The sequence below is a fragment of the Penicillium hordei genome, assembly GCF_028827395.1.
Source record: "Penicillium hordei strain IBT 12815 chromosome Unknown utg000001l_segment0_segment0, whole genome shotgun sequence".
Taxonomy (NCBI): Eukaryota; Fungi; Ascomycota; class Eurotiomycetes; order Eurotiales; family Aspergillaceae; genus Penicillium; species Penicillium hordei.
Window position 1 is genome coordinate 7,623,753 of NW_026623142.1, and position 22,976 is coordinate 7,646,728.

At 48.7% G+C, this 22,976-nt stretch overlaps 8 protein-coding genes across 8 annotated transcripts; 1 reads left to right on the forward strand and 7 right to left on the reverse strand.

Annotated features, from left to right (window-relative positions):
• Positions 1–916: 916 nt before the first annotated feature.
• Positions 917–1,362, reverse strand: N7537_002889 (uncharacterized protein; the record flags this gene model as incomplete). The annotated part of the gene is made up of 2 exons (XM_056893947.1): positions 917–1,144; positions 1,210–1,362. 2 exons carry the CDS (start codon positions 1,360–1,362, stop codon positions 917–919), a joined length of 381 nt encoding a protein of 126 aa, XP_056758942.1.
• A 2,709-nt stretch (positions 1,363–4,071) lies between these two features.
• Positions 4,072–4,577, reverse strand: N7537_002890 (uncharacterized protein; the record flags this gene model as incomplete). Its single annotated transcript, XM_056893948.1, has 2 exons — positions 4,072–4,323; positions 4,392–4,577. The coding sequence occupies 2 exons, from the start codon at positions 4,575–4,577 to the stop codon at positions 4,072–4,074; spliced, it is 438 nt and encodes a 145-aa protein (XP_056758943.1).
• A 3,142-nt stretch (positions 4,578–7,719) lies between these two features.
• N7537_002891 (uncharacterized protein) lies at positions 7,720–8,241 on the reverse strand (the record flags this gene model as incomplete). The annotated part of the gene is made up of 3 exons (XM_056893949.1): positions 7,720–7,751; positions 7,816–7,866; positions 7,926–8,241. 3 exons carry the CDS (start codon positions 8,239–8,241, stop codon positions 7,720–7,722), a joined length of 399 nt encoding a protein of 132 aa, XP_056758944.1.
• Positions 8,242–9,327: 1,086 nt separating this feature from the next.
• N7537_002892 (uncharacterized protein) lies at positions 9,328–10,263 on the reverse strand (the record flags this gene model as incomplete). The annotated part of the gene is made up of 1 exon (XM_056893950.1): positions 9,328–10,263. One exon carries the CDS (start codon positions 10,261–10,263, stop codon positions 9,328–9,330), a length of 936 nt encoding a protein of 311 aa, XP_056758945.1.
• A 2,203-nt stretch (positions 10,264–12,466) lies between these two features.
• Positions 12,467–14,938, reverse strand: N7537_002893 (putative Patatin family phospholipase; the record flags this gene model as incomplete). The annotated part of the gene is made up of 3 exons (XM_056893951.1): positions 12,467–13,709; positions 13,760–14,604; positions 14,678–14,938. 3 exons carry the CDS (start codon positions 14,936–14,938, stop codon positions 12,467–12,469), a joined length of 2,349 nt encoding a protein of 782 aa, XP_056758946.1.
• Positions 14,939–15,650: 712 nt separating this feature from the next.
• N7537_002894 (uncharacterized protein) lies at positions 15,651–16,723 on the reverse strand (the record flags this gene model as incomplete). Its single annotated transcript, XM_056893952.1, has 2 exons — positions 15,651–16,416; positions 16,476–16,723. 2 exons carry the CDS (start codon positions 16,721–16,723, stop codon positions 15,651–15,653), a joined length of 1,014 nt encoding a protein of 337 aa, XP_056758947.1.
• Positions 16,724–17,074: 351 nt separating this feature from the next.
• On the reverse strand, positions 17,075–18,469 carry N7537_002895 (uncharacterized protein; the record flags this gene model as incomplete). Its single annotated transcript, XM_056893953.1, has 1 exon — positions 17,075–18,469. One exon carries the CDS (start codon positions 18,467–18,469, stop codon positions 17,075–17,077), a length of 1,395 nt encoding a protein of 464 aa, XP_056758948.1.
• A 468-nt stretch (positions 18,470–18,937) lies between these two features.
• N7537_002896 (proteasome regulatory particle base subunit RPN2) lies at positions 18,938–22,674 on the forward strand (the record flags this gene model as incomplete). The annotated part of the gene is made up of 5 exons (XM_056893954.1): positions 18,938–19,151; positions 19,251–19,420; positions 19,479–20,002; positions 20,069–22,306; positions 22,357–22,674. The coding sequence occupies exons 1-5, from the start codon at positions 19,012–19,014 to the stop codon at positions 22,672–22,674; spliced, it is 3,390 nt and encodes a 1,129-aa protein (XP_056758949.1). The 5' UTR covers positions 18,938–19,011.
• Between the last annotated feature and the right edge of the window lie 302 nt (positions 22,675–22,976).

Here is a 22,976-nt window from a genome sequence, read left to right on the forward strand (position 1 = left end):
TGTTGAGCGATTACTTTCGAGGCCACGCTATAAACATACACGAATGTAACCCACCATGAACAAACCCAGCTAATTAACGATATTTATAGAAATTCTCATTAATGCGAAACTGTACTTAATGTATGTACTGACTAATGTATCTGCTCTCGGGCTACCTACCCTAAATATGCACCCTAGGGCTAGAATATGAAATTGTATACAAACATCAAGTACAAGCGCCAAGCCGAAAATAAAACTCCAGGCTAAGTTTGAGCCTTTTTAGTAAATAACAAAAGAGGCGCCTATAGAAATGCTTTCCCTACCTTATTCGCCCGGAGCATACATTCGACCGAGCTTCCGTCAAACGGTAACTCGACTAAAACACAAAAGCTGACCAAAAAATATTCCCTTGTGACAGATCATGTAGTTGAGCATCATTCTCGAGACCAGCTTTAGGTCTGTACCTAAGTACATTCCTCGTTGGAGTGGTGATTTAACCTGATCGTATGTCTTGTGAACAAAGGTCCCCGTGTGCCGTCGGCTTTGGGCAGCGGACTACATTGGGTATTGTACGCCTTAATCCAGTGACAATTACAACTATGGATTCATCTTGACTGGGCTATTTTTAATATATTATCTGACGATCAATCTAGTTCAATGTCATCTACCATATGCATATAGATAGAACAATTCGTTATGTACCATTGAAAAGAACAGATTTCTCAACGCCGTTGTGGAAGTAAACGATTTGGACTGTCTCACCGCGACGAGCTCAGCCACCTCGACCATCTCCAAGGGCTCGACTGTATTCGTGGCGTCTCCCCCCACATCAACCCTCAACCTCGTGCCAGAAGCACGGATCTACTTCAAGAAGGCGTGAATTCATGGACATGGCGCCGAACCCATCATACGGCGGAAAGAAGACATTATTGTCCATTTAGATGTCTTGCATTTCGCTGATCTTCACAGGGGTATCATCATCCTGAGTGTCATTCTTTAGACCTTCTTGGTTGGCAGGGGTCTTCTCACGCTCTGGTTGATCACTTTGAACCGAGTCTTCCTGGCCATTTATGAAGTCCCCAATGTCCTTCAGCAGCCGAGTCAACTGCATACGAGTGGCATCTTTAGTCTTCCCCAGTGCGTTGCCAATCGCCTCGTGGTCGAACTAGAAAAAGCCACGGTCAATATAAAATCTAAGAGCAAGCGTGAACCAAATGAGAGATAACAGACCTTCACCGCGCTATTCTTGATGGCGAGGTAGAAGAACACTTCATTTTCGGTGAAGTTCTTCTTGGTGGCTCTCATGGCTTCGGTCTTCGTGACCTTTGAGTGAGGCACGGCTTTCGCCGGCTCGTCCATTCCCTTCTTTGCACCAGGGGGCATGACGAGAAAGCAAGTTTCCTGTTGGTGAGAAATGAGGTGAGGGTAATAATTAGTAGGTCTTTTGAATGAAAAATGAAGGAAGAATGCGGAGATGTATGGAGAAAGGGAGGAGAGAAGAAGAAGAGAGGAAGTAAACGAGGAGTTGACAATTTCAACTAAAATTGTGGTCCAAAATTGGCCAGGCAAACGTTGCTGTCATGAGAAGTAGGCATACGAGAGCTGGCGTGTAGATCTCTCAATTTGATGAGACAGTAAGGCGCACGTACTACAAATAACCTTGCTTTTATATCAGATCTGATGTCCAAGTGAGGCTGAAGTGATCCACAATATAAATCAAGCAATGCTGATATCATTGAAATGAACTGATCACAGCGAGGACGCTAAAAGCAACACACTTAAATTCATTGTCAATATCGCTCTATCAAGTTCTACCCAAAGTGACTTCACATTATCTATAATCTGACGTGAACGTACCTCGCGGCGATGTTGATTGATGGGTACATTCTTCGAGTAGGATTCGTGCTTTTCCTTTTGCTGTACAGGCTAAACACAACTCCTCACCTGCCACTTTGGGTCGAACAGGCTCTTTCCCCTTACCCTTCGACTTGTGGGTTGCTGGGGTAATTCAACGAAAGTTTCAGTTAACCGGCATACAATATATGGTTCATGAACATGTGTATGTCAACAGTTAGTCGCTTCTGGTGCTCAGTTTCCCGGTTGATCCTACTATATTTGATGGCCACAAAAAGGAGGATTCCGTGCTTGGCAAATGCCTGCCTCACGTGGGCTATGACTTTTGCCGGTTCCTTTCCCTTTTACGAAGTTGAAAATGTGAATCAACAGCAGAAGGATCAAGGCCTTGAAGGAAAGAAATGCGGCGAGTGATAGAGAGAGGTGAGGGGAAGAAGTAGAAAAGGTTCCGGGCATTTGTATATCTGCGCTTTGAGGAAACATGCCTCGGGCAAATGTGGGGATTTCTCGGTCAGATATGCTTGCTTAGCATAACTGTATGTGGACTCAATAGTAAATAAATATATATGATCAGTGGGGTATAGGCACACAGAAAGAATCAAGTAATACCAGCGATCTTGCATCCAACGGGGATAGGAGGACACTGAATGTGAGAAGTATAGAGGTAGAAAGGGGCAAGGAGTATAATTACTGGGTATGCTTATCAAGCGGCAATAGCTAACCTTCATGGTATTCAGGAGAGCCAGAAGGAACCTTGGAACTCCTCGTCGCTGACCTTATTGACATTTAGCTTGAGCTTAAATTTGGCCGGAGCCTGATCAGGCACCTTGCCTTTCGCCTTCGACTCGTTGGTTGCTGGAGCCATGGTCCAGCTTTGTTTGTTAATTGATATGGTGAGGTGGAAAATCTGAATGAAGAGATAGTAGTGATGATCAAAGGCCTCCCTGAGCTTGATCTTGGTGGCGAACTTGTTCTTGGTGTCATTGCTTCTCGGCACAGGTAGAACACCGAAACCCCCAAGGTTGTCAAAATAACACCGTTAGGGGCTCCAAGCAGTATATATTTAGTTTAATAGCCCAACCTGACAGTTCCCCACGACAGTGACAACTCCGGGCCTAAAATCCCTTCAGTTGCTCACTGGAAAAAAAGGGTTTCGTAACGACAGCCCGTGTAGCTCCATGGTACTTTCTTTTGCTGCAATCGATTTATTTGGAAATTTTCTGGTCCAAAATCCTTGAATCAATTGTTGGAGTCTTTAGGTTCTTTGAGTTGGTGTTCTATTTGCAAAGCGGGTGAAGCAAACACGAGAACGAGCACAGCGAAAGACTCCTTGCAAGGCTACCTGGGTCAAAGAAACCAAGTCGACCACACAACTACCCAAACAAGGTGTGCGAGGAAATGGCTCGAAGGTGTGTGTTTTAACTTTGGCTTTGGACGGCATCGTTCGAGCATGGCAGGGAGTAATCCAACATTGTCGACACAGGCAGGAGCCCGAGTTGGATGCAGAGGCGTAGTTAAATATATACATCCTGGTGGCAAAGAAATCACTCTCTAGTGCCATGGTCACGATGATCTAGAGAAATCCGCATTTGGTATAAGTCAGGGTCTGACAATAAGCATATAAGATGCCACCAAGGACAAAGTGAGAACCCACTGACTTTGTTAGGTATTGCCTAGCTTCGATGCTTTTGATGGCCATACTGAACGATTTCATCAAGCCTGATGCAGATGTAGCTTGTTCATGATAATAACACCGAGACATATCTTGAATAGAAACAACAAAGGCATGGAATCATAGGATAAGGCTCAGCAATTATGAGGCTATCCAAAAGGAAAGTTGATGTGTGAAGACCTCACTGAGAAATGAAGAAAAAGAAAAAGGAGATTTAAGTCTTTTAAACGCAAACTGACCCATTGAAGACCTGACATGTCAGGTATCAATGAGGGACAAACATCTATCAATGAAATTAGAAAATAGACTCTCAAAATCAGGTGTAGATTGTCTCAATGTGATGTGTCTCGCAACATGGGGTGAATCGCGGTCTATTGTTGGGGTTCTGTGTCACCATCTTTTGGACCGTCTGAGCGAATATTGATGAAATACGACACTACAAATTTACAGAAGTAAGAGAAATGAGAGTCAGAAATCTCTTTCATTGTTACATGTCATTTGCCCCCTTCCAGTTCCTTCTGAATCAAAACTTAATTCCACAGCTGTGGCCAGTGTGTGCGGGTACCTCAGTTCTCGGTGGCCTCATCCTCGGTGGCCTCATCCTCGTTGGCCCCCTCCTCAGCTACATCGGACTCCTTGGTAGGAGTTGCGTCCTTCTCGGTAGTCACTTCCTCGTTATCGGTAGTAGGTGCCTGCTTATGGCGAGGCGTGCCCTTTCCCTTCTTCTTGAATCCATACTTCTGCTGGAGGCGAATAAAGCGCATTCGGCATGCCGCTTTATTTATGCCGAGAGACTTAGATGCAGTCTCGTGATCGACCTGTCGTGAGGTTTTGGTTAGTATAATCTAAAGTCCAGCCATTATGTATCATATAACAGATAACCAACCTTGGAGCTGTTGAGAAGAGTCAAGAGAAATTCCTCATCGCTGGTCTTTCCCTTTGCCCCAGTCTCGGAGACTTCGACCTCAGCCTTCGGGGCCTGGACATTTAGCTTCAGCTTCAATTTGGTCGGGGCCACGGCAGGCTTCTTGGCCTTGGCCTTTGCCTTCTCCAACTTAGATGTAGTAGCCATTATAGAGGTTTGATGGCTTGTTGGTTGGGTAAGATTATGAGATTGAAGATGAGACGGAAGTGATGAAAGTTCTGATGAAAGTCCTCGCTGTGTTGAATCAAAATTCCAAGATGATATGTGTAGAAGAGAAGAAAGGAACAGGGAGGAACCAACATCTGGAAAGGCTTTTATACCTCTAGATTTTGAACAAACGCGCGGGAATCAATATAACAAGCACTCGTTTGTGGGTACTGTACTAATGCAGCATATTACCCAATACGGTACATGTTAGAGCCTCGGGGTACAATCAAACGGTTGTCACCGTCTGTATCTCAAATACGCAAGCAAGAACACTCAGTTTAGAATCTATAGCGGCCCAGCGTAGCTACTCGCGACACTAACTTCTGTTGGGGACTTGACAAGAGCCAAGCCGAGCTTCACTCTCCCATTGATGCCGCGGATGAGACATCGCAGGTGACAGGCCTCTCTTCTGTATATATTGAGTGCATAGGCTAACATTACTTCCACTTTGTAACTACACTGCCGCTCGTCCTACTCTAGAACCCTCATGTCTTCGAACTTGACGTCGTGAGTGGGCCATAGAATCGGCTACAAAGATGCCCAGAGAGCGTAGATAACACTAGAGATCCTTTGTTTAACGTAATTGGGACACCTACAATGGCTAGTACTCTCTTAAATGGTTGTCGAACTCAAGCCAGCGAACTCTGAGCAAACAATACATGATAAAGGCACTCCCTTTTGTGCTGCTCCCCGCTCTTCACTAAGAGCCTGCTTAAGCGTCTAAAGCACGTATGGATCACATCTTTACTCGGGACTACATACATATTTTGTTTTGAATCATCTCTAGAGCTAAGACGGGTGAATTCTCTAGGAGACTATAGTTGACAGGGTCCTCGGTGTGACCACATGTGGAGTTTCAATACGAATCAGACGACAGTAGAAATACAGTATCCTTCGGATTTCTAGCCACTGGTGGTTCATCGTGATATTACAGTTGTCTATGTATGAATAACTACACATAAATAAAGTTTCTGCCATATATCCATCTTGTACCATCAAGTGTCGTGTCACTTGAGGCTCTTGCATTGAATCCCCACAGGTGCCCCACTTTTAACCTTAATCCTAGATGTCATCGTGGATCTAGTTGGAATCGATTTATTTTCAGAGCCCATGAAATTTGTGCGTAGCAAGATACTAAACTGCTTTCTCTTTCTCGCCATCATTAGGTATGATGCTACCAGCACATTGGAACTACCGGGACTCGGTTTCATCCCGAGACCCCGTCTATCACTATCTCCTGCGATGGGTGATGGATCATCAACCTCCCAATCCAAGACTTTGTTCCCTATGTGCCATTAGCAAGTCAAATATATCCTGGGCAGACTAAGAAGATGCACTCAACTTGGTGAAAGGTGCTGAAACCTAAGACACAAAATTTGTCAACTATCGATATATTGTGAATCAGCCTCCCATGGGCATTCAGCCATTCCAAGGCACGCACCTCTGCCCTCGCGGGTCTCTTTGGGCTGGATGTCTACATCCTAAGTCTCCTTGATCCCAACTTAAATGACACACAACTTGTGAAACTGATGTCCGAGGTCCCCTCACGCTGTATCGTTTGGCTGGAAAATGTTGACGCCCCCAGACTGGGTCGGCAACATATAAAAGATACAGGTGTTCGGCCGAGGGCTGTGAGTAGTGTGGCTTCTTCGGTGGATTCGCCCGTTGGACGGCCACCTGGTTCAATATATGTGGCCCCCATCGCTTCAGTCTCACTATCGGGTCTTCTCGATGATATCTACGCGGTGTCTTCACAAGAAGGACGAATCCTAACCATGACCTCCAACTCACCAGAGAGACTCGATCCGGCGCTCATCTGACCGGGCAGAGTAGATACGCACGTTGAATTTGAGCTCCCCTCCCGCGAACAGATGCATGCCATATTTACCAATATGTATAGCGACGTGTCCGTTTATTTATTAAGAGACAGGGAATCAGGTTTGAGTCTTGATGCGATGGCCGAAAGGTTTTCCTCATCGATCGCAGAGAGATAGATCAGTGGGCCTCGCGCGGCTACAGGGTTATTTGCTGCAGTACAAGAGATACCAAGGCAAGCAAGTGAAAATATGGCCGATTGGATAAAAAATAATAGTGCATAGTGAATGCAATCTGGATAATGGTATGGCATTGGCCAGCTCGGCACGATTCAACTATTGAATATTACGTAATGCAGCAGCATTTTGTACTCAGGTTATATCCAGTCAGGAAGTCTATAGAAAATGCGGTGAACTAGCTACAGTAAATCTCACGCACGTGCATACGGATATCTTGCTTTTACGAACGGATGCTTCAATCATCCACCATGTTATAACGAAATTTTCGCCTTCCTGCGAACTTTGTTAGCATAATTTCTTTCAACGTTCTATACCAACGTTTATTTAAACTGAGTCAGTCGCAGGTCTAACCGTGGACTTGTGAACAGTAGTATATACATACCTAGGTTCCCGAAGGAGTGGAGAGACCTGCCGATGTGGCTTGATCCACTGAAGTGTTTTTCTCCCTCCATAGGGTTAAGATCTATTTGTATAGTGATACCTGTCAACTAGTTAACGATGTATAACATAGGGATCCAATATATAACCTATCGCATGGTCCTCAGTTGAGAGGAGAATTGAGTAGAAGTTAGGTAACCAATACTGTATGGGACCGGAATGGTAGTCTCGAACTAAGAGCTAAAATTGACAGTTCTAGAGGACATACCACATAGTGACAAGGAGCAATATGCGCTTTTTCCAAGAGTACGTGAGGCGTCCAATACTGATGCCGTAAGATTCTCGAGTACGGAGTACATACCCAGAAATCCATGTGCAGATACGTCGTTTTTCCGACAGAATCTGTTACACCATCCAGCGTGCAAAAGCTGGACAAGACTTAAGAGTAGATCTGGTCCTTGACAGGTTTGCGCCATCTTTCCAATGTACGATCAATTTGCAGCTGTACCCCGCACCTAGTGATCAAAGTAGAGACCTATGTAACTAACATACAACTGTACAGAGGTCTTCTCCGCAGCACCGGTGGCAGTCACTTCGCAAGTTTGACCTCCACGCTTGGAATTGCCGTGTTCCAAAGTCAACCAAATGCTTCACTGCATTATTATCTCCGCTTCGTCAACGCCTGCCTCGGTATTAGACAAGACCATTCCCTCAATTTTGCTAAAGGTCGGAGGTTTCCTACTTACCATTAATTAGCCATGCATAAACTTTCCCGTCACGTTGCTCCAAAGCTGTGCCTGTAGATTACGTTAGTGGCACTCCTATTTTGTATAGATCATCAGTTGTCGTTACATACCTCCCACGCGCAGCTTGTAAGAGTCTCCATCAAGATAAACGGAAGTGGGTTGAACTAGGTATCCAGAGGCCGTATCTTCCTTCTTAACCCAATAGACGGGTTTAGGCAGAAGACTTTTGTCTTCAGTAATATGTCGCCCCAGAACCCATCCATCAGATTCCAAGCGGCTACCGCCAACCCACGTGAAAACGGCCTGGTTGGAGCCAACCTTTGCTTGGGTCCAGGACTCAGCATTTTCCTCGGGCTGGGTTATAGGTTCGCCCTTGACGCGGATGATGAAGGGGCCGATAGTAGCATGCTCATTATCCCCATCCATTATAAAGATTGTTTAGGGGGAAGATGAAGAGTAATGTTCCTGATGGGATGGAAACAAAAACTTCATAGCCGATATTTATAACCAGCGAACGTAGGCGGGGTCATGGGTCAGCCAGCCACAGTAAAGTGGCCAAAGTTGGTGGTAACTATTGGATTTTTCAGGACTTGTCACATTACGAGCGATGTAAGACGTAGTTCTGCATGAATCGAAGTTTTCAGTATGTACAACTAAATAGACAACATTCAAATACCCAGTTCTACTTGAGATGACATCAATTAGAGTATGACCACCGATTTAAAATTGATAGTCAAGGACAGCTAGTGCTTACCTGGATGAGTCTCTGTGATAATGGCTTTTCCTTCTCTTAGATCAACACCATGCAAAGTGAAAAATAATAATGAAACAAAAAACTAAAACAAAAAACGGAAAAAAGGAAAACAGGAAGGGAATGGTACAATTCCTTAACGTGTAATATGATAGGTCATATTATAGCATACCGTTCGAGGCTGTCGGTTTTCCTATAGGGCAAAACTCGGGAAAGTAGTACGAAGTACAACATATGGTTCTGGAGTAACCTACGATTAGAAACCGACGGAGTTGGTTAGAGTACTATAGCTAGATTGGCTCAGGCCGATTTTCGTCTGAGATATTTGGCCCTAACATCCGAAGCACGTAATCTACTATTCCAAACATTTATACCACAATATTAACACTCTAAAAAAGATCAATAGCTCAAATGAGTGTGTATTCCAAGGTGGAAAAATAAATTCAAACATTGAAACTGACAAAAGAGCCTGCGTGTAATTCATAAAGAATAAATCGTCTCGCAGACCCAAATCTAACCAAAAACATTCTAACAAATCTATCCCATGACCCGTAACCCATATATCCTGTACAATACAGTACTGGGCACTTGAGTCAATCAATCCCAATACATCGAATCCTCACTCCACTGTACAATATGTACAAAGCGCGAAAGGCGTCTTGGGTGTGACATCAAACATCAATTCATATCACAAATCCAAGACTAATTTCAGCGCAGCAATAGATAACGAGGAGCCACTCAGCCGCTCAGATACTCAGTATTTACTGAGGGGAGGGCGTGGGAGAAGGTCCACTGGGAGTGGGGAGGCCAGTGGGGAACTCCTGGTGCTTCTCGAAGGGAATAGAGAAGGGCAGGTCGGTGGGGAAACCGGAGGGGAAGGCACTCAGGAATCCGCTAGGGATGGAGAAGGGGAGGTCTGTGGGGAACTGGCGCTTCTCAAATCCGCTGGGGAATCCGCTGGGGAAGCCGGTGGGGAAACCGGTAGGGGCGGGGAATCCCCAGGAAGGAGTGCCAGTGGGAGTCGGGAAGCTGCTAGGAGGAGGCCCGCTGTGAGGACCGTTGAAGGGAGGGCCATGGTGACCGGGTCCGTGGGGGAACTCTCGCTTCTCGAAGGGGAGACCGGTGGGCGCGGGGAAGCCACTGGGGAAGCCACTGGGGAAGCCGCTGGGGAAGCCACTGGGGAAGCCGCTAGGGAAGCCCGAGGGAGGAGGACCAGTGGGAGTCGGGAAGCCGCTAGGAGGAGGTCCGCTGTGAGGACCGTCGAAGGGAGGGCCATGGTGACCGGGTCCGTGGGGGAACTCGCGCTTCTCGAAGGGGAAACCGGTGGGCGCGGGGAAGCCGCTAGGGAAACCACTGGGGAAGCCACTGGGGAAGCCACTGGGGAAGCCACTGGGGAAGCCACTAGGGAAGCCACTGGGGAAGCCGCTAGGGAAGCCCGAGGGAGGAGGTCCAGTGGGAGCCGGGAAGCCGCTAGGAGGAGGGCCGTCGGGGAACTGGCGCTTATCGAAGGGGAAGCCGGTAGGAACACTGGTGGGAGTGCTGCTGGGGAAGCCGCTGGATGGAGTGGGCGCGTCACTAGGGGCGCCGGAGAAAGGAGGGTGTCCCTGGGGCAGCTCGCCGATGAAGGGAGGAGGACCCTGGGGCAAGGCGAGGGCACAGCCCATCATGCCCATAGCAGCGACGCCGGTGTACTTCATTGTGATTGGTATAGATTAATTGGAAGATATATCAAAGGAGTGGAGAAATTTAGATGGAAATCAGACTTGGATATATGGGTTGTATATCTGACAGATCTTATAGTTTAGAGAGAAAATCTCGGAGGGCCTGGGACGGGTTTATAAGGCTGCCGACTTATCAAGCTTGTTGATCTGGGAGCTTGGTCCTGCCGAAGTAAATTTTGTGATCGCGCCATGACTTCAGTCTGGTTGCCTCATTAAAGGCTGGGCAGGCCGGAAGGTGGACTGGCGGGACGACGATAGTACCTTGAAACGGTAGAAGTGGATGTGTCGATCTTAACTTCAGGGACCTTAGGGTCGTTAGGGACCAGACACAAAGTAGCCGTGGGCGGGCAGAGGTGCATGGCCTGGGGCTGAGTTATTTTCCTTCGATCCTTCGCTGGTCAGCCAACGCGTCAAAAAAGGAAAATAGTGGTTCTGGTACGTTCGACGGGGCAAGTATCGACGGTACGGTTGAGCTACAGACGCCACAGCCAGGTACCAAACAATGGTGCGACGATCATCTTCCGCGTGCAGAATAGCATAAAAGGCAAATCGATGATTGTCGGGATGTTCTGACCGTATCGAATGCTTCATCTCGGAGCGTTCCTACCTAACAGGCTCGAAACCAGGCACGGCCAAGAACGAAACTAGTTCTTACTCGGCTTCAGGGCGACTGGCGCAAGTTACCCCTTTTTTTTGGCCGTAGCACATCATGTCAGAGATGATTTGCTCATCTCGACTTTTCCAGCGTCATTAGACTTTGTCCGTAACAGAATGGCTGGTTACTGGTTTCATGTGTATTTGTTTCGCCACGGCGTGCGTAACAGGAAGGCTGATACACAGCCTGTGTGAGGAGGTGCGAGTTGTCCAGACGAGGGTGGACTCGACGTGGCTGGAAAGGGTTGGGAGAGCCACTGATTGATAAGTCAGGACCAATGGTCACGGCCTGATCGGCGAAGTGGACCACTTTTGAGCCAATATTTTCTGAGTTGCGGACATTTAGGCTGGTTTTGGATCCGTAATGGACATGCGCTCAGAATGAATGGCTCAATTATAACGGAGTAGTCTCCCCGGGGTTAAGCTCTGATGTGTTCCACTGAAACACAGAAAGTATCTCCTGTTTCTACTCCGTACAGAAGTTCGAGAACATTGAGATACCGCAATCTTGGAAATGGCCTGGAACATTGGTTGATGGCCGAGTCGTCGTCAGCCCTGGGGTGAATGGGATCTAGCTGGGCCCACAGTGGGCCCCGTGACATAGAATCAACGTTGGTAGTGGATACTTCCACTTTGCCCTCAAACCACCTGCAACAGGGACATCACGATAAAATATGGACCTGTTTCGTGTTTAGATTCAATCTATCGGCATATCTGTATTAACATCCATAGATTGCACAGACACGTGTACGGGGCAGGTAATCAATGTATCCATGACCCATCAATGCTCACTGCCGATTCTTTCCTGATACTAATTTGCCTCTGTACTCCACCAGCTTCTCTCTAGTTGGCTGTACACCAAAGGCGCCAAGCATCCTTTGTGACTATTAAGCTCACTAAGCGGCATGTTCTCGGGACTTGAACTGGGAAACAGCTTAGTTTCAGGGATATTAGCGCTGACGGTGGAGCCTGTATCAACCCTTGAATGTGGAATTATATATCCTTATGTAACTTAAAATGACTAGTCGATTGAAGGTCTAAACCCAAACTCCATTTCATCTGGGGATTCAACGCCCCACGATGTGTACGTGGAAAACTTCCCCACTATATACAGAAAACCGCTGTATGGCTGTCATGTTGTAGATAGCAAAAACGAAATGGAAAGGGAAAAAGCAAACTCCGCGAATCCTACGGATTGGGTATACCGAAAACAGAACCCCAAGGAGGGATTATACACAAAAGAGGATCTAATAAGTGGACTTCGGATTGAACAGACCAACGGAGGAAATATAACCGAGCCAAGAGATACAGTGGATGCTTAGGCTGCAGATATACAGGATCACAGAGTCTGCAGAGATCAAAAGTTCTTCCGGTCCGAGTGTCTTACATCGTACGGAGTACGGGGGTATGAAATTAGTTTGATTTGAGGGGCAAGCCTGTATGTGTCAAGGAGGCTGGAGTCTGCGGCCAGTGACTCCTGAAGAAATGAGGAACGGAGTATGCTACACGATTAATCGTATATTCTTCAATGCCGCTGTTTGCGCGTCAGGGAGTCAGGCGAGCTCGGGTGGACGGTTGGCGTTGGAGTCATACTGAGCAGATGGCGGGACGAAGGTGGTACGGTCATGGAGAGATCGCGAGCCGACGGCACATACGCCTGCTTTGGGGAACTGTGACGAGCCGTAACGGAAGAATTGTAGGCCGGACCAGAAGAGAATGAGGATCGTCGGGACCGAACGGGGCTACGGGGTCCGTGACTCCCAGGTGCTCCACCGAACGAAGATGACTCTGAAGATGCTCGGTGGCCTGCAAGTTTGGGACGAAGGATGTATGATTGTTCGAGCTCGTCGTCGCTGCTTGATCCGATGTCGAATATCGCTCCGTTATTGAAGGATACTGAGGATGTACGGCGGTGGGTCCTTGGGGTCGACATGAGGATTGACTCGCTCGACTGCGAGAGAGGCGGGTTCTCCAGTGAAACAGTGCTTCGTGCCTTTCTTAGTTCCCGGGCTGGTTGATGCCGTGCTTGTCTGCCCGAGTGCCTCTTTTCCAGCTCGGGGCTATGGGATCCTCTTCGTCTGTCGCGATAACGTCCCCTTCCACTGCTGTCTGCCGAGTCAATCGAGTGACGGCTACGGTTCGGCATACGTAAATCAACCTGGCTCGGACTGAAGGCTACCCGGGCCCGCATATTTTGAATGGCATTATCGAGTGCCAGCTCAATGGCGCAGTGATTTCGGATGCGGCTTAATCTTGGCCATGTCGCCCGCTCGCCACTCAAGCATGCTGAAAGCATGAATTCCGTTGTCGGATTCTCCAGGAGCCGTGGAAAGTTGGAGGAAATGAGTTCTGGGTATATGTTGATGTCCCCATGATATTTCTGGTTTACGATAGAGGCAAACTTGGTCATTGATGTTGGGAAGACTCCAAGCTCTGAGAGGACGTTCATCCGATGCAGCACCTCGTCTTTGGCAAGGTGTGTCATCGTGTTCATCCATCGAGGGATGAATGAAGGGCCACCGTTTGACTCGTCCTGTGGGCCTGTTTCCTTTGAAAGGAACGGCACCACATGGGGATTCACCTGGGAGACAATGAAATGGTTCACATTAAACATCTCTGATAACCGTGTCATGGGCAGATCTCCGTCGACAGAGCCATCGATATACTGTTTGTGAAGGTCATTCCACGGGACTGGTTCCCCTGTCAACGGATCTTTGGCCATCAACGTAAATGGCCTAAATACAAAGGGAACAGAGCATGATACCGCCCTTGAGAGAAGTTAGAAATGTGTTGGGAGGAAGAAAAAGGGGGAACTTACACAGCAGACCAGATCAACACATTAGGCGCGGAAATATAGTTCAACAGCCGTGGAAGCTCATACATGCCGGCACTCGATACACAGATGTTCAGGATTCTGCGGGTGCGGTTATATGCTTCCTGAAAGGTCATATCTCCCAGCCAGTTCCTGATGGTCTTCGCCAAGTGGGATATGTCAAGAAATGATCCAAACTTCAAAAAGCGAGTCATCTTCTGCAGGATATTTTCCTCTTGGCCCTTCTCATTGAAGACATCAAAATCCCCATGTACGTAGGTATCCAAAAGCGCCGGCAGTTCTTCATCTGTGCGCGTGCAAAAGACCGCGCACACAATGCTACCAGCAGAGGCACCTGAGATAATCCGAGGGATCATGTTCGCCTCATAGAGAGCCTTGAGAACCCCGATATGGGTCATGCCAAAAGTGGCACCACCGGAAAAGAGGAGCGCACTGCGACCAAATGCCTGTCGAGCTGCCAGCAGCTGGTCCAGGATATACTTCAGCTCCAGTCCATCGCAGCGATCATGCACCGACAAATCCACCAGTGTTGTGATGGTCTCCAAAGCCGTGGTAATATACCTATCAATCAAGTCCTTGGTGCCGATATGCGAATGGCGATAGAGAGAGGCATTGCTCATATGCGCCAGGTCCCGACTTAGCGCAGTGCGCACCAAAAACAGCATACGGCTTACGTCGCAGCTGATCCGAGCATCTTCCAATTGTCGCAATCGATCCTGTACCAAGCGAGGATCATATTCGGCGGACTCGAGGGTCTGCTTCCAGGCATTGTTGTTCTCTAGCTCATCCAGTTCAATGGCGCAACTTCGCCATTCCTCGTACGACACAGCCTGCAGCCTAAGGGTTAGAAAGGGTCACTCTGCAGATGCGATCGCCTGTCCCAGGTACATCGCATGTACTTACATTCTTTATTTTCAAATATAGGACTTGTTTGCGGTCCTCGATTTCCGCCCTTTGCTTCCGCTGTTCCTTGGAGAGGCCATCGCGGTAGGTGTGCAGAGTATCACCGGCCCAATTCCACGTGTCCTTCACGAGCGACGATACAGCTGGGATGGAGATTGTTCTGCGGAGAGGCCGCGGAGGTGGCTGGGATAAGGGGTGTTCTTGGGAGTGTTTGCGCCCATGATGGCACTGAACTATTGTGGGGTCGCCCAATACCGACATGGCAGGCCTGTGCATTGGGGAAGCAAGCCATCAGCCGGGGTATGAAATGCGGAGATCTGTTACCTTTAATAAATCTCGTATAAAAAAAGAGAGTAAATGAGTTATAAAAAGTAGAGATTCTACCAGTTCAAGTCAAGTTTGGCGGTGACCTAACAAACGTCACGAGGGCCAATGGTAGCCAGTTTCCTCAGGCCCTTGGGCTGTCCACTTTTGGTTCCTTTTTATGACGATTTCACTATTCCTCGAATACTACTGGACTCTATTACTCCAAGTGGAGATGTTCGATTTATAATATTTCAGTTTATTTGGTCTCCATGAAATATCAGAAGACCTGTTTTTCCCCATGATCTCACCCCCACGATCAGCTACCCCATGACAGTGGGGAAGCATCATAATACTTGCCTACGGAGTACTCCGTACAATGTACAGGAATTTATCATAATCTATCACTATTTTCTTCATTTAATTTCAATAAATATGCCTCTAATATCCTTTTCTGCAATCATTGGAATATGAAATTCTCAAATAATTGGGCATCAACCCCGTGGAACCCCGGCCAGGGGCATCTTCACATGCAAAGCGGCATGTGAGGCCTTCAGGGCTGATTTTCGCCTTCCTATGTCATCTTTCGAGATTGTGTCGCTACAATTCATGCGTATATGGAAAAAGCTGGGTATGATTGGACAGCCAAATAACCAAAAGCAGAAGCTTATCATATTTCGCGGAGCCACTCCTTCAACGCATGTCTTGCTCGCACCTCGACCCCATTCTCGCGCCAGAAGTGGCCCGCGCCATCGATCATCCGAAACTGGAACTGACTGCATGGCATGTGCACCATCTCGTCTGACCACCTCTGCAGTTTCCCAACGGAGGTGAAGGTATCCTGGTCCCCAAACAACGCCAGGGTATGGTGCGTGCTCTGCTGGTCTGCTGGACGCGGGCAGGGGATGTGGGGACCTTTAGGCGTATCCGTTTTCACGTTCAGTGATAAGGTCGAGAATACAGTTAGGAATTGGCTAATCGGCGGCAATAGCGGAGACACGAGGAGATAGGAGATGGATGTCGTCAATGCACGGAGGTCTGGAACATCGGCCAGATTATGACTCATTTGAAGTTGCTCTAGGGACAATGCGGCTATGCGTTTTGCTGTGCTCCTAATCTCGTGTATTGGTGTTGATTCGTTTGTAGGGGTTGTAGTTGGCGTGGATTGGAAAAGGCTGAGCATAGTATCGAGGGTCGGTACATTTGAGGCAATCAATGACCCATAAGAATAGCCACCAAGAATGAGATGAATATCTGTGTTATTTTTCACTCCGTCGATGACTTTGCGGGGCTTTGAGGAGTCTACTTCCTCCCTTGGGGTCAATGCGAGATGGAGGAAGTGCAGATATTGCAACATGAATCCGTAGAACGACACATAATCACCAAGTTCTGGTTTTGCAGTCCAGCTTGTTCGTCCCTCAGAGTCTCCAGCTCCACTACATATCATTCGTTAGCAACTTGGTCATCGCAGAGTGTTAGCAACGTATGATTATACCGAAAGTTGAAGGTCCCCACGACGCAGCCGGCTTGTAGAAGCTCACTGCCAATGAAATTGACGACTGGATCATCGTAGCATCCTCCTAGAGTTGCGTAGGGATGTGCGACAATAGCACCGCGGTTGGGCCAGGTTGTTGCTGATTCTATATTTTGGAGCGCGGACGGGAGATAAATGCGACATTCGAGTTTGGTGCCATCATAAACAGACGGGAGGAAAAAAGAGAAGCGTGCTGATGGAAGATCCATGGCCGGGTCTAATTTATTTCATATTTCTTTGTTTTGAAATGCAATGCTTACACTTCGATGTTAATAGGAAGAGGTCGAGGGTGAGGCGAGGTTTCGGTGTTCCGCCAACCCCAATAATCCGAACCAACTACCAGATACATTTTGAACATCGCCTAGAGCAAAATATGAGAAATACGGGTATATAGCGAGAAATATAGTGATCGGATTTATCAATAATTACAATAAGACAAGACTAGAAATTCATTTACATGGCCAAAAGATGAGATTACCACTCGGCGGGAAGATGCTATGTAGATCGTATAGATTTGAGTTGTTATTGATAATCATTTAAATATGTTCTAAGTGGACTGATCAGGTCAACCATGACGGATCTGGCTCATCGTCTTCATCCGACCTGGAATCCGACCTAGCATCCAAATGATGGGGATCTGCATCTTTGAGCAGATCGGCTGGAGGTTCTGGGTCGTCATTTTCCAGCTGCCCAGCGCGGGAGTCCTCATGGCTCTCCTCCAAGCTGTGCTCGATCAGGGGAGAATCTTTGGGAAAAGTAGAGTTCACGGGTGCATCCTCTTCATGAAGCGGGAGGCCGAAGGCGGGAAGAAGCAAGCTCCTTGCCTCTCGCAGGGCCTCTAGCTCGGCTGCAATGCAGCAAACTAATAGCTTCCAGTCCTTATCCTCGGCGAGCTCTAGATGTGATTCGATCCGGTGAGTGGTTCTCTCCAAGTCATCCAGAATACTCCTTACGAGTCCATCTTTGTAACCTGGCGGTGTGGATCCTCCTGACTCGGTCGTTGATGTGGTCATCTCGACATAATGTCGCATGTTGGATTGTAAGCGCTTCTCAAAACTAGTGACATCGGACACCGCTTGTTTCCATACTCCGCCTCCTTCTTCCAGTGCCAGTATTTCCGCATCCACTTTCTCTTGCCTACTGTGCAAACCGACTTGTTCGGTGTTCCAATGCTCCCGGGCCATGTCAAGTGTGCGGCGTTTAGGGTTCAAAGAGTGAAAGGTGGATTCGCCTGAGTTTTGCGATAACGGTTGGATCGGAGGGTCACGGAGGTAGTTTCGGATGTCGGAGTCGAGCAAAGACAAAGATTCGGTATAAGAAGAAAGCTTGGCATCGACCGAGTTGTTGATGTCTGAAATCTCGTTCACAAGATGTCGATGTTTAGCTTTCATCTCATACAGCCTGGTCTCCAATTCATGAATGTCAGTCTCAAGGTTCCGAGCCTCTTCTTCTAGTTGCTTTGAACGTCGGCTCTCCTCATCTCCATGTATAGTTTGAATAGCATCTTCTAAACCTGTTCTTCTCGACAGGAAGCCTTGGATATCTTGCAATGCGTTGTCCCTTTCATCGGTTTGAGATACGAGAATCTCTCGTTCTTCTTCTCGTAACTTCAGCAGATCATATATTGATTGAAATATGCCCTCTCGGGCAGCCCGAAGCCCGATCTTCTTGGGCGCGGGCTGCCTAGTGGGCACTGTGGGAGGGGATTGTGGTCGACTCGCATTAGATGACAATGTTGGAGTTAAAGTTCCGGTTGAGATATCATCTGCTTGAGGCCCAGCGAGGACAGAGAGAAGGCCTTCGCTTTGAGCATCGATCAGGACTTGGAGATTGCGTTGTATGTGTTTCGTCTGACGTTCAACGTATAAGAGAGGGTCATGGTGGTATGTAGAAGCTCCAACCGGCACAGGCGGCAGCCTCTTACCACGAAAAGATTGTTGAAGAAGCGTTGACATGACAGAGAAAGGAGGGTGGAGGGCCAAGCTTCGACCAGAGGAAGAGTTGGAGCTTTATTGTGGGAATCCTGGGTAGGAGGACTATTTAGTAGTTCCAGTCCAAGATCTGACCTATTCTTAAAACCATCACCGGATTAGAAAGAAATAATTCATTCGCCAGCTGATGAGCTGTTTACCGCGGACGGGGGCCGCTCGCAGCTGACCGAGCACCATCCACGTGATCCTTCATGTACAGTCAGCTCCGCTCAGGCGTTGACGTTGCTCTCGCGCCAGCAAAGCTTCTGACAACTGCTCCCTGCTTCCATTCGTACGTGCACTTCATCCATTTCGTTTCTTTTATTTAATCAACTTTTGTCTTTCTTGTCATATTCTCATTATTTGGGGTGACTGATTCCCCCTTGAAACCTTGTTCTGCGCTGGGGCTGATTCGCTATTTCAAGCTCTCTCCCGATTGACGTTGCTTCATCCCAACAGCAACAAAACACCTATCACTCCTCCAACTCTGTCCAACAAATCGTGACGCGAATCGTTTTTCAATAAAGATGGTCGGACTCGTATCGGCCGCCGGTTTGGTTGGCTTCCTCTCCGAGCCTGACCCAGAGCTCAAGGTCTTTGCTTTGAAGACATTAGATTCTCAGATTGATCATCTCTGGACAGAGGTTGTCAACTCTGTTCCTGAAATGTGAGTTTGTTTTGATGTGAGAATGAGCTTCATCTCGATTGTTGCGTCATCTCTCCCGAGTCCGACCGGCTACTAGGCCTTTGCTGACTATCCATCCAGTGAGGCTCTCTACGAAGATGAATCATTTCCAGAACGTGGCCTTGCAGCACTAGTCGCATCAAAGGTATATTATCATCTGCAGGAATATAATGAGAGCATGGTTCTTGCTCTAGGCGCTGGAAAGCTGTTCAAGTTGGAAAACGGCGGCGAGTATGAGGAGACCATTATCGGTATGCTGAAGAAGATCCGCGGCATTGACTATCTTTGATACTAACATGTTTCCTCCAGCAAAATGCGTTGATACCTTCGTCTCTCTGTCTGCTGCCCAACGGCCTACCGCAGGTGACCAACCAGCTAATCTGAACACTGCATTCCCTGCATCGGGCGACGGTGCCACCAGCACATCCGCCAGCCTCACTTCTCCTATCACACCTTTCTCCAAATCCGCACTGCCCTCGAAATCGTTGCTTTCTCGCGCGGAGGTTCCCGGCGTGGACGCTGCACACCCTGGTGGCGATGACACTAGCGCTCAGCACGAGGAAAACTCCCTTGTGTTGAAGCGCGGTGTCCAGAGTCAATTGAAGACCGTTATTGAGCGATTGTTTGAAGCATGCTTCCGACAAAAGCGATACCGTCAGGTCATTGGAATCGCCATCGAGGCAAAGAACCTGGATGTGCTCCGCATGGCTATCCTTCGCGCCAGCAGCGACGAGAAGCAGGAGGAGGGCGACTCCCGTGGCAGCGAGGAGCTCATGGAATATGTCCTAGACATCTGCATGGGGATTGTCCAAGAACGAGCCTTCCGCAGCGAGGTTTGTGTTCCCTAAAGATTTCTACAACATTTGCCCGGGCCGACTAACCAAGTCTTAATTTCCTAGATCCTCAAACTAATTTTGGAACTTCTTAATGAAATCCCGGCACCCGACTTCTTCTCGATCGCCAAATGCGTTGTCTACCTTAATGAACACTCGATGGCCTCCGCCATTCTCCGTCAGCTTGTTGAAAAGGGAGATGCGCGATCCCTCGCCGTTGCTTATCAAATTTCCTTCGACCTTTACGACAACAGCACCCAAGAGTTCCTTCAGAAGGTTCGACAAGAGATTGCTGAGCTTGTCCCCGAAAACGAGGCGGAGAAGGAGAACAATGAAGAGGACAACGAGCCAAGAGAGTCTGACGCATTACTCGAGGACCAGGGAAGCTCTTCCCGAACCTCGGATAAACATTCAGATCTATCAGAGGATGCGGTGACTGCATTCAAGAACATTCTCTCAATTCTCGATGGAATCAAGACCATCCAGTTGAATCTGGAGTTCTTATACAGAAACAACAAGGCTGATATCGCAATTCTGAACAAGATTCGTGACAGCCTTGAGGCTCGCAATTCTATCTTCCACACTGCTGTGACACTTTCAAATGCGTTCATGCATGCGGGAACCACCCACGATAAGTTCTTCCGCGACAACCTAGAGTGGCTCGGAAAGGCCGTCAATTGGTCCAAATTCACAGCCACTGCTGCATTGGGTTGTATCCACCGCGGCAACCTCAGCCAGGGCCAGAAGCTCCTCCAGCCTTACCTGCCCCGCGAGCACATCGCTGGAGTTGGAGGCTCAGGATCTGTCTACAGCCAAGGTGGTTCCCTCTATGCCTTCGGTCTCATCTATGCCAACCACGGTGGTATGGCAGTTGACATCATTCGCGATCACTTCAAGAAGGCTACGGAAGAGGTGGTTCAGCACGGTGGTGCTCTTGGTCTCGGTGTTGCTGGTATGGCGACAGGCGACGAGGGCATTTATGAAGACCTGCGGAGCGTTCTCTACACTGATTCCGCTCTCAATGGTGAGGCTGTCGGTCTCGCCATGGGTCTCATCATGCTTGGCACCGGTAACATGAAGGCTCTTGAGGACATGATCCAGTACGCACACGACACGCAGCACGAGAAGATCGTTCGTGGTCTGGCTATGGGTATGGCTTTGATCATGTTTGGACGCCAGGAAGCTGCCGACGAGCTCATCAATGGTCTCCTCGGTGACCCCGACCCAACTCTGCGCTACGGTGGTATCATGACCATTGCCCTGGCTTACTGTGGCACTGGCAGCAACAAGGCAGTCCGCAAGCTTCTGCACGTCGCTGTCAGTGATGTTAACGACGATGTGCGCCGAGTTGCCGTGCTCAGCTTGGGATTCATCTTGTTCCGCAAGCACCAGAGTGTTCCTCGCATGGTCGAGCTGCTTTCCGAGTCATACAACCCTCACGTCCGATACGGTGCCGCCATGGCACTCGGTATCTCCTGCGCCGGCACCGGCTTGGACGAAGCCATCGACCTCCTGGAGCCTATGCTTAAGGACTCCACCGACTTTGTCCGTCAGGGTGCTTTGATTTCCCTTGCCATGGTCCTCGTCCAGCAGAACGAAGCCATGAACCCCCGTGTTACCAGCCTCCGCAAGGCCATGATGAAGATGCTTGGTGACCGTCACGAGGATGCTATGGCTAAGTTCGGTTGTGCCATTGCCCTTGGTATCATTGATGCTGGTGGCCGAAACTGCACTATTAGCTTGCAGACGCAGACGGGTAACCTCAACATGCCCGGTATCGTTGGTGTTGCGGTCTTCGTGCAGTACTGGTACTGGTTCCCTCTCACACACTTCTTGTCGCTTAGCTTCAACCCCACATCCGTGATCGGTGTCGACCAGAAGCTCGAGGTGCCACACTTCAAGTTCCACAGCAATACCCGCCCCAGTCTCTTCGACTATCCCCCTGAGCAACAGGTGAAGACCGAGGAGGCCCCGGAGAAGGTGAAGACTGCCGTTCTTTCTACCACTGCCCAGGCCAAGCGTCGCGCGCAGCGTCGGGAGAAGCAAGCACGCCGTGAGAGCATGGACATTGACCAAGCGCCCACAACACCTAAGGCTACCGATCAGCTGGATACAATGGACACAGACGATGTTGCTAAGGAGGAGGAAGAAGCCAAGGAGACAGAGAAGGGTGTGGCCGAGGTGCAGAAGAAGAAGGCCGAGCGGGAGAAGGTTGGGTACGAGCTGGACAACCTGTCAAGGGTACTTCCAGCTCAGCTCAAGTACCTCACTTTCCCCGATCCGCGGTACGAGCCGGTCAAGAGGGTATGTTCATTCCTATTTGTCCCAATGAATCCAATGCTAACAAATTGCAGCCCACTGGCGGTGTTGTCGTTGTTCTCGACAAGCAGCCCCACGAGCCTCGCGAGGTTATTGAATTGAAGGCCAGCAAAGACGCTCGCCAAGCGCCTCCTCCGACCGAAACCCTCCAGGATCGCCTGCAGGCCGCCATCGGAACCGCTGCTCTGCAGACCCCTCAACGGGCTGATGCTCGGGCTGCTCTATCCGCTGCCACAGGTGGTGCTGCGGCTGGTGCCGGTGTTCTGACTGCGGTTGATGAGGACGAAGAAGGCGTGGAAGATGCACCCGTCCCGGATGAGTTCTCGTACGAGTCAGATGGTGAAGATCAGTAGAGGACTGATGCGGCATAGAATCTTGATGCTGGATGTATTACTAGACTAATCAGGCTGTCTACGCCGACGTGATCTATTTGGGGGCTAGTATAGCTTCCGTCACTGTGATTGATATGAAAGTTTCCTATGTTACTTTAAACTACCCTGCATTCTTTTCGTATTGTACGTACTCGTCAGGAGGCCCACTGCCGCCTCGCCTTGATTTGAACCCACCAGTTAGACTTGGACTGGCTTGATGCGCAAGGGTTTTGGATGTAGTACTTGCACATGCATGCGAGAGGTACATCACGAAACCACGAACT